This window comes from Pinus tabuliformis, chromosome 8 (genome assembly GCF_031772625.1).
Source record: "Pinus tabuliformis cultivar Carrire ecotype Pingquan chromosome 8, CPIR1, whole genome shotgun sequence".
Classification (NCBI taxonomy): domain Eukaryota; kingdom Viridiplantae; phylum Streptophyta; class Pinopsida; order Pinales; family Pinaceae; genus Pinus; species Pinus tabuliformis.
The window spans coordinates 200304962-200322719 of NC_142294.1; the positions used below are offsets into that span (position 1 = coordinate 200304962).

The window sequence follows — 17758 nt, forward strand, 5'->3', positions numbered from 1 at the left end:
ATCTATCAATAATAAAGATCAATTTTCCAAAAGATTTGTTATTTATACAAGCAAAAAGTTCAAAATCTGAAAGATAATTGGTGTCTTTTCGTAAATGCCAAATGCAGTTAACAACAGCAAATTTTATTATGGAAAAACGTATTTAGGAAAATGAGAGGTAACTATTCCCTTGGATTATTTACATGATATGGATAGGGCTAATTACTTCTTTTATTTTGCCTGCAAACTATTAAAAATAAACTATCCACCTAACAACCTAACTAAATTAATTCTACTCATATTTTAACTATACACACAAAATTGACTAGGTAAAATGATATTTCCAGTGTAACCATTTTCTCATTTTTATTCCTACATGTGTATACATTTCAAATATCAGTACTAGGAATAAAGTTTTTACTGAACTAAAAAGGTTAAATGTGGAATTAGAAAGCGTAACTATTGTCAGAATTTTGCCTGAAATCTTCTTCTTATGAAATTTTCTTTTCAATTGGATACCTATTGGATCATAAAAATCAGGATGAGTTTCCATTATGGATTGCTAATCGTTCAATAGGAAAGATGACAGGCTAGATTGAGAATATGATTTTTTGGATTTAATAGCCTATAACGTATTATTTTTGTTATGTGTGAAAATTAGTGCTTTAACAATTTCTAATGAAAGGAAAGTTTCCAAATATATCTCTCTGAATGAATCAATGAAAAATGGATGGAAATCTCTCAAAGGAAAATTATCAATTAACTTGAATTGTTGGCAATTTTCTAAAAATACATTCCTTTGTTGATATTGTTTTGGATAAGATAGAAGCTTTTCAAAAAACCTTGATATTGACTGGAATTGGAATTGAAAAAGTTCTACATTTCTTCGAAAAACTTCAATTTTCCAAAACGGTAAAACATCACTCGAATGTTTGTCGATAAGGTGCTTAGTATGCGAAAGTAATCTGTCAAGACTCTGAAAATTAAAATCTAAAGCAAAATCCGGTTTTATACAAAATGAGTGCAAACGGAAAAGAATGCAATGATTAATTGTACAACTAGTGTTATAGCACAATTGGGATCGTTTTGAAATATTTTCTCTTTCACAAGGATTGGCCAAAATTATGGGATTCGAGTTTCGAATTCCATCTTGTGAATTAGAAAACAAATTATGATTGTGAACAGGCGTGAAGGTTTGTTCATGATATGAATCATAGATTGGAATACTCTCTTGGGTAGTGAACTCATGCAGATGATCTGCTTCTTTAGAATGAGGATCGGTTGAAATAATTCTTGAATTAGAATATCTCTCATTCTCAGATATTATTTGAAGTTTCTGATGATTCACTCGAGATAAATCAACATCTTCAATATCAAAGTAGTTATCATAAATGACTTCACAGGATTCCCTAGATTGCTCTTTTTCATCCAGTATATTCAAACAAGGAGGGACAAGCCGTTCATGTTTGTCAATGGCAAAAGGGTGTTCTATAGTTGCTTCTCTATCTTGAAAACCTAATGGTGATTCATTTAGATCAGAATCTGTATTTTCTGAAATATCGTTAATACTGGGGGGGGGAATTATCATCATTAAAAATATCAGGATAAACATCGACACAAAGTGAATGCTTGTTGAAACATTTCTTGAATATTTTAAATTTATATATTTAATTTTTGATTGGTTTAACTAATATGATGGAATTTAATTTTCACATTAACATGACTTACATATTGCAATGTTTTGAATACTCTATGCAACTTTAAATGATTTTTTGCCCATATAAGTTGTTTGTATTCATTACTATTTAAAGTGATCACTCTAAACAATGGTGTAATCCAAACCGCACTAATACACCACCACTTGTTCTTATAATAGATTGAATATCTTCCATATCTGATGACCACCATTTTTGTTCACCTTATTTATTTATTTTCTTTCTTGGTGTTAGAGCAGAAGACGTGATGCAATGGAATCCTGCATAGTCAGGGCCCTTGGTAAATGGACCTTCGAAAAAAAATCTGACCTTTGAGCTTGTTCAACTAGCTGACCTCCAAACTTGTTCAACTGGTCAATCCCCCACCTTCAATGAGACATTAGAAACCCTCCTATTTCAAATGTTATTGTGTGCGTGTGTATATATATATATGACCTCCAAACTTGTTCAACTGGTCAATCCCCCACTTTCAATGAGACATTAGAAACCTTCATATTTCAAATGTTATTGTGTGTGTGTATGTGTGTGTGTGTGTGTGTGTGTGTGTATATATATATATATATAATTTGTATTCATTACTATTTAAAGTGATCACTCTAAACAATGGTGTAATCCAAACTGCACTAATACACCACCACTTGTTCTTATAATAGATTGAATATCTTCCATATCTAATGACCACCATTTTTGTTCACCTTATTTATTTATTTTCTTTCTTGGTTTTAGAACAGAAGACGTGATGCAATGGCATCCTGCATAGTCAGGGCCCTTGGTAAATGGACCTTCGAAAAAAAATCTGACCTTTGAGCTTGTTCAACCAGCTGACCTCCAAACTTGTTCAACTGGTCAATCCCCCACCTTCAATGAGACATTAGAAACCCTCCTATTTCAAATGTTATTGTGTGCGTGTGTATATATATATATGACCTCCAAACTTGTTCAACTAGTCAATCCCCCACCTTCAATGAGACATTAGAAACCCTCCTATTTCAAATGTTATTGTGTGTGTGTGTGTGTATATATATATTCCAAGAGGAAAAAACCCCAAAACTATGCAAGCCCCTTGGTAAATGGATCTTTGAAAAAAAAAACTTGACCTTTGAGCTTGTTCAACCAGCCGACCTCCAAACTTGTTCCACTGGTCAATCCCCCACCTTCAATGAGACATTAGAAACCCTCCTATTTCAAATGTTATTGTGTGTGTGTGTGTGTGTGTGTGTCTGTATATATATATATGACCTCCAAACTTGTCCAATTGGTCAATCCCCCACCTTCAATGAGACATTTGAAACCCTCCTATTTCAAATGTTATTGTGTGTATGTGTGTCTATATATATATATATATATATAATCCCCCACCTTCAATGAGACATTAGAAACCCTCTTATTTCAAATGTTATTGTGTGTGTGTCTATATATATATATATATAATCTCCCACCTTCAATGAGACATTAGAAACCCTCCTATTTCAAATGTTATTGTGTGTATATATCTATATACACCAAGAGTAAAAAAACCCCAAAACACTATCCATGTAAATAGATCTCCTCCCAAAGCACTATTGGTGTGCTTTTATTTATATATATATATATATATATATTAAACTGTAAATAGATCTCTCAACAAAGCAAACACGAGATTGAAAAAGGGATTATTTCTTATTTCTACATACTACATACTGATAAAAGTTAATTTTCCAGAATGGGGTCCAAACAGATGTGTATATATATGTGTATATATAGAGGTATATAATTTTTCAAGAAATGCTCGGTATATATATATATATATATCATAGTTTTCGATTTCATGAGCTCATTTCAAGAATCAAGGCCTTCCCTATTGCCAAATAGGAAGAAATCTTCCCTGCAAAAACATGCTATACCAAACTAATCAGGTTGATATATGTACACATGGCTGGATTGTATTTTTATTACTATTTTTTCAAACGTTTCTTTAAATATAAGGTTAACTAACTTTAATGTGAAATATCTCCCGCCTACTCACCCATAATACTTGCACACAATCAGCAGAAGCGAAGGAAACCCAACCATCAAAATAGCATACAATGGATATCCTAATGGCATGTGCAAGAATTTTGTAAATATAATCCATTAAATAAAACAGCGGGGAACAAAGACACATGTCCCTTGTTATAAACAGCGTAACAATCCACACAATCAATAAGAGTATTTTAAAATTTGATGATAGGTAAGGAAATTGCATTATTATATGGAAGTACACCTCCGCTGAATTTGTATTACAAAACAGCAAATGAAATTTGAGTGCTTGGATCACCCAGCAGAAAATTCTTATTCAGCCAGAATAAGAATTTGACTGTTACAGTAAGGACAAACTTTAATACAGATCACTCTGTCCTGTTGTGTTTTCATCATCAGTTTTAGGAAGCTCAGTGGGCCAGGGGTAAAGAAGTTTACCCACTGTTGAACGTATACTTACTTATAACAGATCCTCTCCTCTCAACGTGACCTTGGCTCACACTGGAAAGTGGTACCGTGGTGGTCACACTGGAAGGTGGTACCGCATTTTGACCAGCAAAACCTGAAGACTGTCCAAGGCTTCTTTCATGACTACCTTGGTTCACACCGGAGGGAATCGTACAGGGATTTGATCCATATACAGATGACCCAATGCCAGCCGTATTACCACGGCCAAAAGCTGACGTATAAAGTTCTGTGACCCTTCTCTCATAATCACATTCAGTGGCAGATGAATTTGCTGAAACACCAGTCACATGTGATGATGCTCTAACAGGATTGTTATGAATTTCCCCAAAATTCAACTTATAGCTTTCCTCACCTCTTCCCTCAAAATTATAATTATTTTGCATGGCAAATAAATTTGACAAATCCCTTGTCCCATATACTGATGTTCTAACATGATTTTTATCAACTTCAACAAAATTCATCGCATAGCTTTGCTGACCTCTTCCATCATAATTAACTGCAGCCACATTACCAGCAGGGACACTAGCGCTGTACAATGATGATCCAATAGGTGTTAGATTGCTAGTCCCAAAAGCTAAGGGGTTCCCTTCATGACGCCTTCTCTCATTATTTATTTGAGCTCCAATGGAAGGTACTGATGCAAAGGCACCAGCAGCAAGCACAGCGTTAGCAGCACTAGAAGCTGATGGATAGTGATGATGACCAATCAACCCATAGTTATATTGAACCCCATCAATGTTGTAGGGTGAAGGTTTTGAGTTATCCATACCAACCACTCTGGTTGTCTCATTCAGTGAAGCATCCTTGGCCCTCTTTGAAGCATAGTTTTCACGCTCCGAAAGTCCATAGCCAGGTTCAAAAGATTGATGTCTTTTATGCTGTGCCTTATTCTCAGCAGCTTCTTTTCCAACTTCTCTCTCTTCATTAACCTGTGCCTTTTTCTCAGCAGCTTTCTTTCTGTCTTCATTCTCCTGTGCATTTTTCTCGGCAGCATTCTTTCTGTCTTCTTTCTCCAGTGCCTTTATCTCAGAAGCTTTCTTTCCATATTCCTGCTCTGCCTTTTGCTTAACCACTCTGGTTGTCTCATTTGATGAAGCATGCTTAGCCCTCTTTGAAGCATAGTTTTCACTCTCCGAAGGCTTATGGCCCAGCTCAAAAGATTGAAGTCTTTTATGCTGTGCCTTTTTCTCAGCATCATCTTTCTTTCCGTCTTCTTGCTCTTCTTTCTCTTGTGCCTTTTTCTCAGCATCTTTCTTTCCGGCTTTCTCTTGTGCCTTTTTCCCAGCATCTTTCTTTCCATCTTTCTCCCACGCCTTTTTCCCAGCAAGTATATTTCCGTCTTCTTTATCCTGTGCCTTTCTTTCAGCATCTTTCTTTCCATCTTTCTCCAGGGCCTTTTTCCCAGCAACTTTATTTCCGTCTTCTTTCTGCTGTGCCTTTTTTTCAGCATCTTTCTTTCCACCTCTCTCTTCTTTCTCATGTGCCCTTTTCTCCGCAGCTTTCTTTCCGTCTTCTTTCTCTTCTATCTCCTGTGCCTCTTTCTCAGCAGCGTTCTTTCTGTCTTCTCTCTCTTCTATCTCCTGTGCCTTCTTCTCGGAAGCTTTCTTTCCATCTTCTTTCTCTTCTATATTCTCTGCCCTTTTCTTAGCAGCTTTATTTCCGTCTTCTTTCTCTTCTTTCCCCTGTTCCAAATTTCTTAGTTTTTCTTCGAAAAAATGACTCTTCAAACCATACTTACTGGCAAGGTTAATAACAGCTCTCAGGGCAGCCCTCAACTTAATAGCAGCATCAGTCTGGAGTTTTGCCATATAATCTGGTTCCTACAACACAAATCAAAATATACATTTCTTATTCAGTATTGCATCAGGTAACTTTTGATCTTAGAAAAAGAATATAAACATCAATAACAACCTGAGACGCAGCCGTGCTTTGTCCATTCGTTGCAACTTCCTTTCCAGCATTCTCGACATCTCTCAAATATGATGTCAACAATTCCACATGATCTACTTTGTCCAGCATGCCAAATGCATCAGCGTATCTAAGGACCTCTAACTGTTTACCACCTTTGGAAAGCATATCGATAAATTCTGCATAAATACCAAAAACATGTGATCAGCAAAAATCTAAAAGAACCATAAGAAATATTCCATCATATCTCCTACTGATGAAACTCCATACCTCTAGTTTGAGAGGTGTGGGCAGGGAATGTTTCAAAACATCCCAACTCTGAACTTTTCAATGAATAACGAAGAACAGGCAAAATTCAAAGGATTTTAGCAAGAAAATGAGCTGCCAAAAGCCAGTGGAGACACCTTGATATCATAATTCCCATACTCCTCCATACTTGTCAGTTTAACCACAAGATGTATAAATACAACAACAACAAAACCAAAAACAGAACAAAAAATTGGAGACTTCACCTCAAGGTCATTCATCTGCATGAAACCAGTGCAGAAACTCCAAATCAAATGCAAAGAAACACAAAAATCAAAACAACAAAGCCACAAACTAGTGCATAGTTAAATGTACGGCAGAAACTCTTGCATTGCCATAGTTCTGCACTACATATTTCTCCTGTGCTCTTGTTATGGATACTTCACTGGGGATGTTCCCCCGCACACCCTTGTGGGAGAGATACCAGGAAATGGAGAGGGAAACAACAGGGGTCTTCCCTCTTAAATGGGTAGTCCAGGACACTGCCCTTAAAAATTTATTGTCATACCATGAAAATGGCAAAAAGATAAATGAGAAAACAACCCTAATATTTCTACCTCCTAAACCCTTTTCAACTTATAAAAAACATAAACACAATTCACATTCACTTTTCATTTACATTTCGTTGTGATTGAACAGGAACCTGAACTGTGAACACTGAACTACGTTAACTGAATTCTGAGAACTGATTCCTGACACCTTAGCCTTGCCGCTATGCTGTGTGCATTCTGTGGAAAGCACGTGTAATAGCGGAGAGAAACACTGCACTTTTAGTTTTCACCCAGCCATTTATGCATCATTTATGATTCAGCTTTTGACATATATACTAATTTATAGTATTTCGAAAAACATCCCGTATGTCAAGACCTACACGCCCCCTGTGGTGTTCCCTAAAATTCGAGTCTCTATACATCCGCAGGCACATTCCCACATCCCCTACATCCCAGTAACTTGCCAGAACATTATCTGGGGTGTGTATTTCTAAAGCTCACTTGAAAATTCAAACGGTAGCAACTCAATGGAATTGCACTGTTATAAATTAGTTACTGCAATTTCTCTTCTCGCAGCTCCATTATAAAGATGGCTATTACTGGTGCAACAGGCTTATGCTCTGTAAGCCTCCAAGTTGAAGAAGCCAGTGGCAGCTACAAACAGCTGAAGCTACCTCCAAGTTGAAGAAGCCAGTGGCAGCTGCAAACAGCTGAAGCTATAGGCCATAGGCTTAAAGGACGCCTCTGGCTTAAAGGTCAGTCTTTGGATATAGTCAACTAACACTCAAAGATCACAAATTTGACTCTTTGAACTGAGAATACCTTAAATCACACTATGAGAATGTGAGATTTGAAGACAACAGTCGTCTGAAAGGCATTTGACTCGTAAGAATTTTTCTAAAAACCCACTTGATATAAAAAGCAAAACCAAACTTTGGCACTCACATAATAGTGTAGCATGTGTATCTCAACTTTGTAGTTTAAGCTGATAATTTCGGAAGGATTCGAAGTACAGATTTCATTTTTGAAGAGGGTGACTTAACAACATTGAAAACCATGTTCACCCAAGATCACGTTAGACAGCCAAATTTGGATGTTTCATCGTGTAGTTAAAATGTCAGCCACTTATCTTATCAAACTTTGAGTAGATACACCATTGAACAGTTAAGTTAGACAACCAAATTTGGATGTCTTATTGTGAAGTTGAAATGTCAGCCATTTATCAAACTTTGAGTTGATAAAACATAAAAGACAATGTTTTGAGAAACGTATTTCCTTTGATTCAGGATAATGAGAGTTAGTTTATTAAACATGACTTCACATGTATCATATTTGCCGTAGTCTATTTGTTCTATATATTTTGAAGAGTTTTTCAACATATTTTTCAGTCTAATTTGTCCAGAAACAAGTAGGAATTTCTTGGAATCACAAGTTTGAGTTGTAAATTCATCACATTCCGAGTGCCCCAGAAGTTTTCAGGGTGTTGAATCCACATATGCCAGTCAAAAACTCATTTTTAACAACAAACATTAAGATTTAACCAAACAAAAATTCACTAGATTCCGACCAAAAACTCCAAAATGTAGCATGTTTAGACATTGCCTTTTTCTATTTTGTAATATCTATATTGTTAAGTTGATTTAGTTTAAATTGACTATTTACTTGTTTTAATATATTGTAATAAAAATATTATCAATTTTAATTACTCCAACAATATTATATTATATTTTATATATATATATATAGAACACAAATACAATTCCCAAAATCTCCGACTATATTTGTGTGAGAATTCACATTGTTCATACTGCACTCAAATCGTAAGTCTTATATGGAAAAGGTAAATATTCTACCAAAATTGTCTGGAACTTGTAATCAGCCTCATTCCTTTTTACACATGCCATTCAGATGGAACAGACCACGTGCAAGAATGAAACTCTTAGGACTAAATATATCGATCTCGCCTGTAAACCAAGGCCCTATGGCTGAACAGACATTTAATTAAGCTCAATTCACATTTCTATTTACGTTATCTTTTATAACTACTGCCTTCGTTATCTAGAATCAAGTTCAACCTTTCATAATGGTTTTCTAAAACTGCCATTTTATATCTGGCCTAGTTAACGTACAATTCTCTATTTTACTTTTACTCAAATAAACTAAAACTTATTAAAGCATTAGAAGTTTTCTTTTTCTAACTTATGTGAAGTCAACAGCATCTTGGTTAGTTTCTAAAAGGGGATGTTTGATACCATTAAATTTAGCAACTAGGGCCAAACTCCACCTTGGACAGCTCATATGATGCAGCTGATATTTTTATTGGATTCCTCTTTCCGAGAGTTGTAGGATTGATTTAAAGATCATCTCATTCTAACATGTACAAATGGAATTATGAATTTATCTTGTTTATGGACAAAATAGTCAAGGTCGGCCAGCAATTTAATGTAGGCTCAGAAGCCCAAAAGACACGTGTATTCATCCTCACCGTTGCATATAAATAGAAGGTGCATTTGACTCATTTGAACATCAATCATTCACACACCTCTCTCTCATCTGATTGGTTCATACACTTTTCTGGGCAGCCTCTCTCTCCACACGTGCGAAGGACAAGACAGGGATTTTCAGTTTCAGCGTTGACTGAGCTGCTATTGACTTGATTTGACTGTGTTTTTCCTTGGAGAATTTCTGTCTGGGCAGGCCGCATTTCTGGGCACAGAAATCGAGGCAATCCAAGCTGTTTGACCATCGTTGACTACAAGAGGGTTTGACCACAGGTTTGACTCTGCGTTGACCAAGTTTGACTGAGTTTTTCGGGACTGTTTTGGGCAAATTCAAATGATTGTTGGAGGCTGAATTGACTGGGTTTGACCGCGCTGTTTTGGAGGATAAATTCTGCCCTGTTGACCAGCGTTGACTTTCTCGTTAGGGCTTCCTGTGGCTGCTATTTGACTGGACAGATTTCACTTTGATTGGGCAAGTAAATATTACATATTGTACTCTCTCTCTCTGTTGAAATTTTGAAGAATAATAAAAAGAATTGATCAAAGGGTTTCCCTGCATTGGGGTTTGTCCCTGGTTGGCGCCACATCTTGTATCCTCTTGTTTTGGTTTGTCGTCTACTGTTTTTATTTATGTTCTATCTCTACATCTTACTTCAAGCCTGATGACAAGCTCAATGATAAGTCTACTTATCATGCATGGAAGATGTCTCTTGATTCGACTTTAGAAGAGCATGATGTTATGGACTATGTGCAGGGAAAGATTTCTGAACCTCCTTCAAATGCACCGGCTGCCACAAAGACAAAGTATGTTATGTAAAAAATTAGTTAACTTTAGGTTTATTATTTAATTTTAGGGTTAATTAGACGAAAGGGCACAATCATAAGATCATGCCCTTTCCCAAAGGGTGCCCATGGCGGTATATAAGCCAGGAACCCCATTGTAATCATCATCATCTATCTATTCATCATTTTAATAAAATATTTTTACATATAATTCCGCATATCAGAAGTTTTATGCTTCATTGGTATCAGAGCGGTTAGTTATCCCCCACTTCTGCTGTGCTCATAGTCCATCTCTGCAGTTCACGCCAAATTTTCTTCCGCCATACAATTCTCCACACAAACCCGTCCACCCCAACGTTGTCCGTACCCACGTCCCTGTCTTCATTCCTATTCAAACTTCCATTGTTTGTCATTCTTTTCGTACACGGTCTCAGCTCTGCGGCTCACACTTGGTTTCCGGGTGACCAAAACCTCATACAAACCAGCTGCGGTGGTTCCGTGTGGTGGACCCGCGGCTGCGCGGAATAAATCTCTGCGGTGATTCAGCGAGGGTGACCTATAGTTGTTTGGAATAACCTCTGTGGGAGCTCTGCCACCACGATTATATTAATCGGTCTGCTGTAAGTGTCATTTGCTGCCGGAGGTGACCCCACCGGCGGACGTGACAGTCGGCAAAGACTTAAAATAGATATAACGTGACATATATATATATATATATATAACGTGACATATAATATATATAACTAACATATATATATAATTATATTATATATAATACATATAATTTAATTAATTAAATTTATTTTAATTAATTAAAAGTTATATATATAAGTTAGTTAATTAATTAAATCTATTTTAATTAATTAAAAGTTATATATATATATATATATATAAAATTTATTTTTGTTAAAAAAAAGGAGAGGAAAAACATTTTAGCTGGCAAATAAATACACGCCACCGCAAACCCGCTCAAGGTTGACAATGACAATGGCGGATTTTCAAAAAAAATTGTTGGACATGGAGCATAAGATAAATAGCAACCACGACGAGGTCAGTAAAAGATTAAATGAATTCCAAATCAAGCTTGGGGAGCAAGCTGATGAAATCAAAAATCTTCACGATACGACAAATCAAATAGAAATAAAGATGGAAAATTACCATGTCCAAACAGAAGCAAGCATCAGAGAGGTCTTAACAATGCTGAAAATTCTGTGTAAAAGGTCGAATTGTACACCCCGAACAACTACTAAAAGAAGGTGAAGAGAATCAAGAACACATTTCGTCAAATTCAACAAAGTCTACAGACTCTCATGAAAAAGTTGAATCCCCAAAAAAATCAGTGACACCCCACCAAGAAGCGAGTAACACAGCCTTTACAAACAAGAAACTCTGGGATAACTTTACCAATCAACAACCTTTTTTCGCTCAACCATTAGCAAGATACCAGCGAAGGGCAAAAGTTGAGATGCCTAAATTCGATGGAAACGAAAAAACAATGTTGCATGGATAAATAAAGCAGAAGAATACTTTGAGATATATGACATCAATGACGATGACGAAAAGCTCAGGCATGCATCCATGAAAATGGAGGGAGAAGCATATAACTGGTATATGTGGTGGAAAAAGACAACACACGTCATTAGCTGGAGGAAATTTAAAGATGCATTCTTCAAAAGATTCCAAGGTGTAAAGGAAGAAGAGTTCTTTTCAAAACTCATCAAACTACGACAAAAAGGAAGTGTGGATGAATACACTCAAGAATGGGAGACCTTAGTAACACGAGTACCTGGGTTATCAGAATCTCGTCTAATTCAGTGATACATCTTGGGACTCAAAACCCATTTACAAGCAGAACTTGAGATGCATGACATTACATCTATAGAAGTAGCAAGACGAAAAGCAAATACAGCCGAAAAGAAATCCGAACCAATATTTTGGTCAAAAGCGGAAAAAACTTATGCAAGACGAAGGATACCCCAGTATGTGGACTCAAATAATACAAGTTATGTTCCACCACATCGTCGTGAAGATGAAAAATCTAATGTGGAAATGCAAAGGATAAAAGAAGGTAAATGTAAACGCTGTGGTGAGAAGTGGGACCCCAAACATAGATGTGCTAAAGGAAAAGAACCAAAGAACCTATATAATTGTAAAGCAACCAATGATTCAAACAGTGAAGATTATGACATAGAAGACACCCCAGAATTCTCACCAGAATTAGATAACGGAAGTATTCCGCAAGTGTCATTATCAGCTATGACAGTTATATCACAACCTCAAACTTTAAAGTTAAAAGGACACATAAAGAAGAACAACATAGTGGTTCTCATCGACTCAGGTAGCACACACAATTTTTTAGATGCAACCGTGGCAAGGAGACTCAATATTTTTTCATTTCCCTTACCAAACATGAAAGTGATGGTAGCTAATGGTAAGAAGATTGAAAAGGTAGGGAAATGCCATAAGGTCAATTTACAGATTCAAGACTTTAATCTAGAGTCTCCATTCTTCACGGTACCGTTAGGAGGAGTAGATGTAGTCCTAGGTATCCAATGGCTACGAACTTTAGGTACTTATGCCGCCAACCATCAAGTACAATTTATAGAATTCAAATGGGGAGGTCAAAAATACAAACTACACGGATTCCAAGCACCAGAAAATCAAGTTGTATCATCATCTCAGATGATGAAGCTGAGTCGAAGAAGAGCACCTGCTTATGCAGTACAATGTCACCAATTAGAAATGTTATCTGCAAATATGACTAGAGAAGAGTCACCAGGGATACAAGATCTGATTCGGAAAAATGAAAAAGTAATTCAAGACCTACTTCTAGTTGCTTCTAAATGCCTGTGTAAAGTTATAAAAGTGAACTTTTGCCCTACTGTTGATATGCAGTTCATGGTAATGTTAAGAATTTAACATTACCATGAACTACATATGCCTCAAACTTTCATCCTTTTACTTAAATTTTTAACATTACCATGAAATGACTCAGGATGTTTGAGAGTGGTTTCGCCCTCATTGGATTTCATATGGAGAAAGTAGAATTTTAGATCTCACTCAAAATCCAACAGACTTATCTGTTTTTCAAGATTTCAGGATTGGGGGGATTGCAATGTTTCCATTGGATTTTATCATGTACTAGGGTATGGAACTTGTATTTAATAAAGAGAACCAAGCCCTCTATGCAGGGGAGACTCCCAGCCATGGATTGTTTTTGTATTGTTCTTAATTTGGGAACATTTCCAATATTTTTGCAAGTATGCTTGTGGCAACAAGACCATACAGGCTGCATCTTGATTCTTGCTACTTGTAAACTTATGCCTTGAGTCTTCTTAGATTCATGGATGGCACCTTGCTACTAGTAACTCATGCCTTTAAGTCTTCAAGCTTGCTACTAGTAAACTCATGCTTTCTAGTCTTCTTAGACTCATACACAGCAATAGCATCTTGCTACTGGTAAATTCATGTCTCTGATTCTCCAACCTCACTCTGAATCAACTCTCTTGGCTGCAGCTCTGCAATTCATCTCTTCTTTATAGTTTATAGAATAGGAGAGATCCAAGTTTTACTGATAGTGATTAGTGACTACGGTAGAGTCAATATTTAGACCTAAACCTTCACATGTGATGGATCAAAAGTTACAGAAGAGAAGGCTGCATCTTCTGTCTATCACAGTATGGACAATAATGTTTATGAAAATACTCATATCAACAATACAAAGTTCAAACCCTTTCAGAAATTCTGATCAAGGATCCAAAGATCAATGCACATGTATGTGCTCCACCACCATACTGTTACCAAGACTTCTTCAATCACCTTAATGCTGCAAACAATAGGACTGGTTAATTGTGTAACTTTTACATGCTGCTGTAGGATGAAGAGTCACCAACAAAACTGTTAATGCAAACATTGTCATAACCTCAACAGAACTCATACTTAGCATGTGCAATGAACATGGAGATTCAAGCATTTTATGTGACTGCTCAAGATTATAGTTCCAGGTAGCTTCAATGGAGCCACAAATACTTCATATGTGGTCTAGAAGAAAGGGCCAAGCACCTTCAATAAATTCCAAAACTGTCTTCGACTCTTCCCCCACTGTGTGTTTGAACTTTGGACAATGGAAACATGAATGAAAATCTTTAAAATTATGTTTAAAATATTTAAAATTATGTTTTTTAATAAAAAAAATAAATATTTAATGTATTTTTTACAACGACCGAGTCATTGAAATCGAGCCGGCCGAGTCATTACCGAGTCGGAGTCGGAGTCGATCCTCGGCCGAGTCGGAGTCGTAAAAAACTGTTAAATTTGGCAACTAGGGCCAAACTCCACCTTGGACAGCTCATATGATGCAGCTAATATTTTTATTAGACTCCTCTTTCCAAGAGGTGTAGGATTGATCTAAAGATTATCTCATTCTGACATGTACAAATGGAATTATGAATTTAATTTGTTTATGGACAAATTGTCAAGGTCGGCAAGCAATCTAATGTAGGCTCAGAAGCCCAAAAGACATGTTTATTCATCCTCAACATTGCATATAAATAGAAGGTGCATTTGCCTCATTTGGACATCAATCATTCACACACATCCCTCTCTCATCTTATTGGTCTGTACACTTTTATGGGCAACCTCTCTCTCCACACATGCGAAGGACAAGATTTTTTGTTTCAGCGTTGACCAAATTTCCGGAAGGGTTGACCAGTGTTGACCAAGCTACTATTGACTTGATTTGACTGTGTTTTTCCTTGGAGAATTTTCTGTTTGGGCAGGCCACATTTTTGGGCACAGGAATAGAGGCAATCCGGGTTATTTGACCAGCGTTGACTGCAGGAGGGTTTGACCATAGGTTTGAATCTACATTGACCAAGTTTGACTGAGTTTTTCCGGACTATTTTGGGTTGATTCAGATCACTGTTGGAGGCCAAATTGACAGGGTTTAACCGAATTGTTTTGAAGGATAAATTTTGCCTTGTTGACCAATGTTGATTTTCTGGTTAGGGCTTCCTGTGGCTGCTATTTGACTGGACAGATTTCAATTTGATTGGACAAGTGAATATTACATATTGTAATATTACAGATTTTACTTTGATTGGACAAGTGAATATTACATATTGTACTCTCTCTCTGCTAAACTTTTGAAGAATAATAAGAACAATTGATCAAAGGGTGTCCCCACATTGGGGTTTGTCCCTCGCTGGCGCCACATCTTTTGTCCTCTTGTCTTGGCTTGTCTTCTAATGTTTTTATTTATGTTCCATCTACATTTACTGTCGTGTTAATGTGATTGCTAACACAACATATGTCCCTAGCAACAACTGCTGATACATGGTTTTTGCTAGTTGTTTCATCGTGTAGTTAAAATGTCAGCTAGTTATCTTATCAAACTTTGAGTAGATACACCATTGAACAGTTTAGACAACCAAATTTGGATATCTTATTGGGAAGTAAAAATGTCAGCCATTTATCAAACTTTGGGAAGTTTTAGTACAGCCAAAGTGAGGCACAGAGAGAGCAAGCTAGCACATAAGCTCTGGGGATCTGCAACCACAAGCTAATATCAGAATTGGCAAAGTTGTTTTTAGCGCATGTAGTAATTCATAAAGCACCTTTGTCTCAGAATTGTTGATGTGGGACTTTACACTAGCTTCCACTTTTGTCTTTTTACTTGATGTTTAACACCAGGAGATATGATCAAGGCACTAACCTGATATGTTAGGAGACAATCCAAGAGAACGGCACACCTCTACAGTTTCATCGTTCCTCGAAACAGAGAACAGTAGTCTCCAAAGCTCATCCCTCTCGTAATCCGCCGCGATCCTAAACGAGGCCAAGAACTTCAGAAAGGTCATAATATTCACCCTACTGGCGCGAGTTGTATTCTCCATATTCATCTCTTTTTTCCAAGCCTTGGCAATCTTCCGGGCCGAATCCTTCACATCCGAGGTGAAAACGCAACTGTCGTCGTTACCAAAAATGAGGTAAAGGCATTCAAAGAGCAAAATGCTGGCCTTTTTATTCGGAAAAAATGGAGGCTCCAGAGCACTCAAAACCAGCTTTGCCGCATCGGGGGCTTTAAGGAGCGCCATCAATTCGTTCCGCAGGATTTTCACATCTTTTATGTGTTTCATTATGTAATTTCTGAGGCCACGGCCGTCGGCTTTATCGTAGAGGATTTCGATCTCTGAGGGGAGGCCAAGGGATGAGGTGAGCTTCGATGTTTTGTTTTCTTCGCTCTTGCCCGTAGTTACGGTTTCTTCTAGTTTTTTCTCCTTTATCTTTAGGGTTTCGTACCTCGACTGCAGGGTTTTATAGAGGTCATGATAAGATTCCATCAGGTTCTTCCGCAGGTTGCGAGCTGAGTCGCTGAGAGTGTCTTTGCACAGCTGGGACAGAGACTCGTCGAAGGATTCCATCGTTGACTGAATGCGTTGGAGGTATTCGAACGCGGGATCTGCTCCCGCCATTGCTACTGCTTGTAAATCCAAAGAAACAAGGATTTTCAAAAGCTGAAATCGCGATAAGGGGAAGGTGAATCTGTTTCGCCTGTGTAAAAGACTGTGTACATATAGGCCTCGAGCCTTTTATTCGGCCCTGGTCCCATCAGGTTTTTCCCAATCTGGCGTAGTCGGCTTGGCCAGAAAAGAATGGAGGGTGCTAGCCTAATGGCTAACGCACTTAGTTGGGTATCGTAAAGTTTAATTTTGAAATGGATTTCATAAATAAAGTTGAATTCATACATTAAGAACAATGATAATTCATAAATTAAGTACACAGATATTATTATAATAATAATAATAATATATATTAAAATAATAATATATGCTTTAAGGTAGTAGGGGTGCTATATAATAGCAAATCGATTTCAAATATCAAAACTCTACCGAGTTGGTGATGAGACTTGTCTTCATATTGTTTGTATCTTTTTACATTGTAGTTTAAGATTTGTATAAATTTTTGTAGGTAGTAATAATTAGTAAGTCTTCACATTTACATTTTTATTCATTGTAAAACACATAAATAAAAATGGGCAATAACTACTCTTGGTAAGTATATTATTTACATCTTGTTTTTATCCATTTTTTATGCATATAAATTATGGTAAATATGGTACTTAGGTGAGTGTGAGGTATTTTCAAGGATTTTAATTTTAGGTGGTTTTTCCTATAAAGTTTAATAATGAAAAATCATGGCACAAATATTTGAAAATGATAGCATAAACATTGCATTTGCATCAAAAAATTATGGTAGAAAAAAATGAGGGAGTTCCCACATGGCATTGTATTGTGGATACGCTACAATAAGGCCTTCAAGTTATGGTCCAATCAAATGCTTGAAAATATTTTTTCCAATAATATTGAAAAATAAAAATAAAAATGTATTTATATTATAACTTGCATTGGTAAATGCTAAACTAATAGTGGTCAACATGGAAATCTATTGCTAGAGTCTTGTCTTAGCGAGGACTAATAATCTATTTTTGAACTTGAATATCCAATTAGTATAAGAACGGAAGTTTAGCAAATTTTCCCTTTGATTAAGACAATGAAGCAATGTTTAAGCAATGTATCTTTTTCTTTTGTGCAATACATATTTTCTTGTA

The 17758-nt window shown here is 36.6% G+C and overlaps 1 protein-coding gene across 1 annotated transcript; it reads right to left on the bottom strand.

The window, feature by feature from the left end:
• Positions 1 to 4126: 4126 nt before the first annotated feature.
• Positions 4127 to 16850, bottom strand: LOC149234821 (uncharacterized). Its single transcript, XM_089368387.1, has 3 exons — positions 15863 to 16850; positions 6072 to 6247; positions 4127 to 5980 (listed from the first exon to the last, which is right to left on the bottom strand). The coding sequence occupies exons 1-3, from the start codon at positions 16620 to 16622 to the stop codon at positions 4127 to 4129; spliced, it is 2790 nt and encodes a 929-aa protein (XP_089224513.1). The 5' UTR covers positions 16623 to 16850.
• Positions 16851 to 17758: the final 908 nt, after the last annotated feature.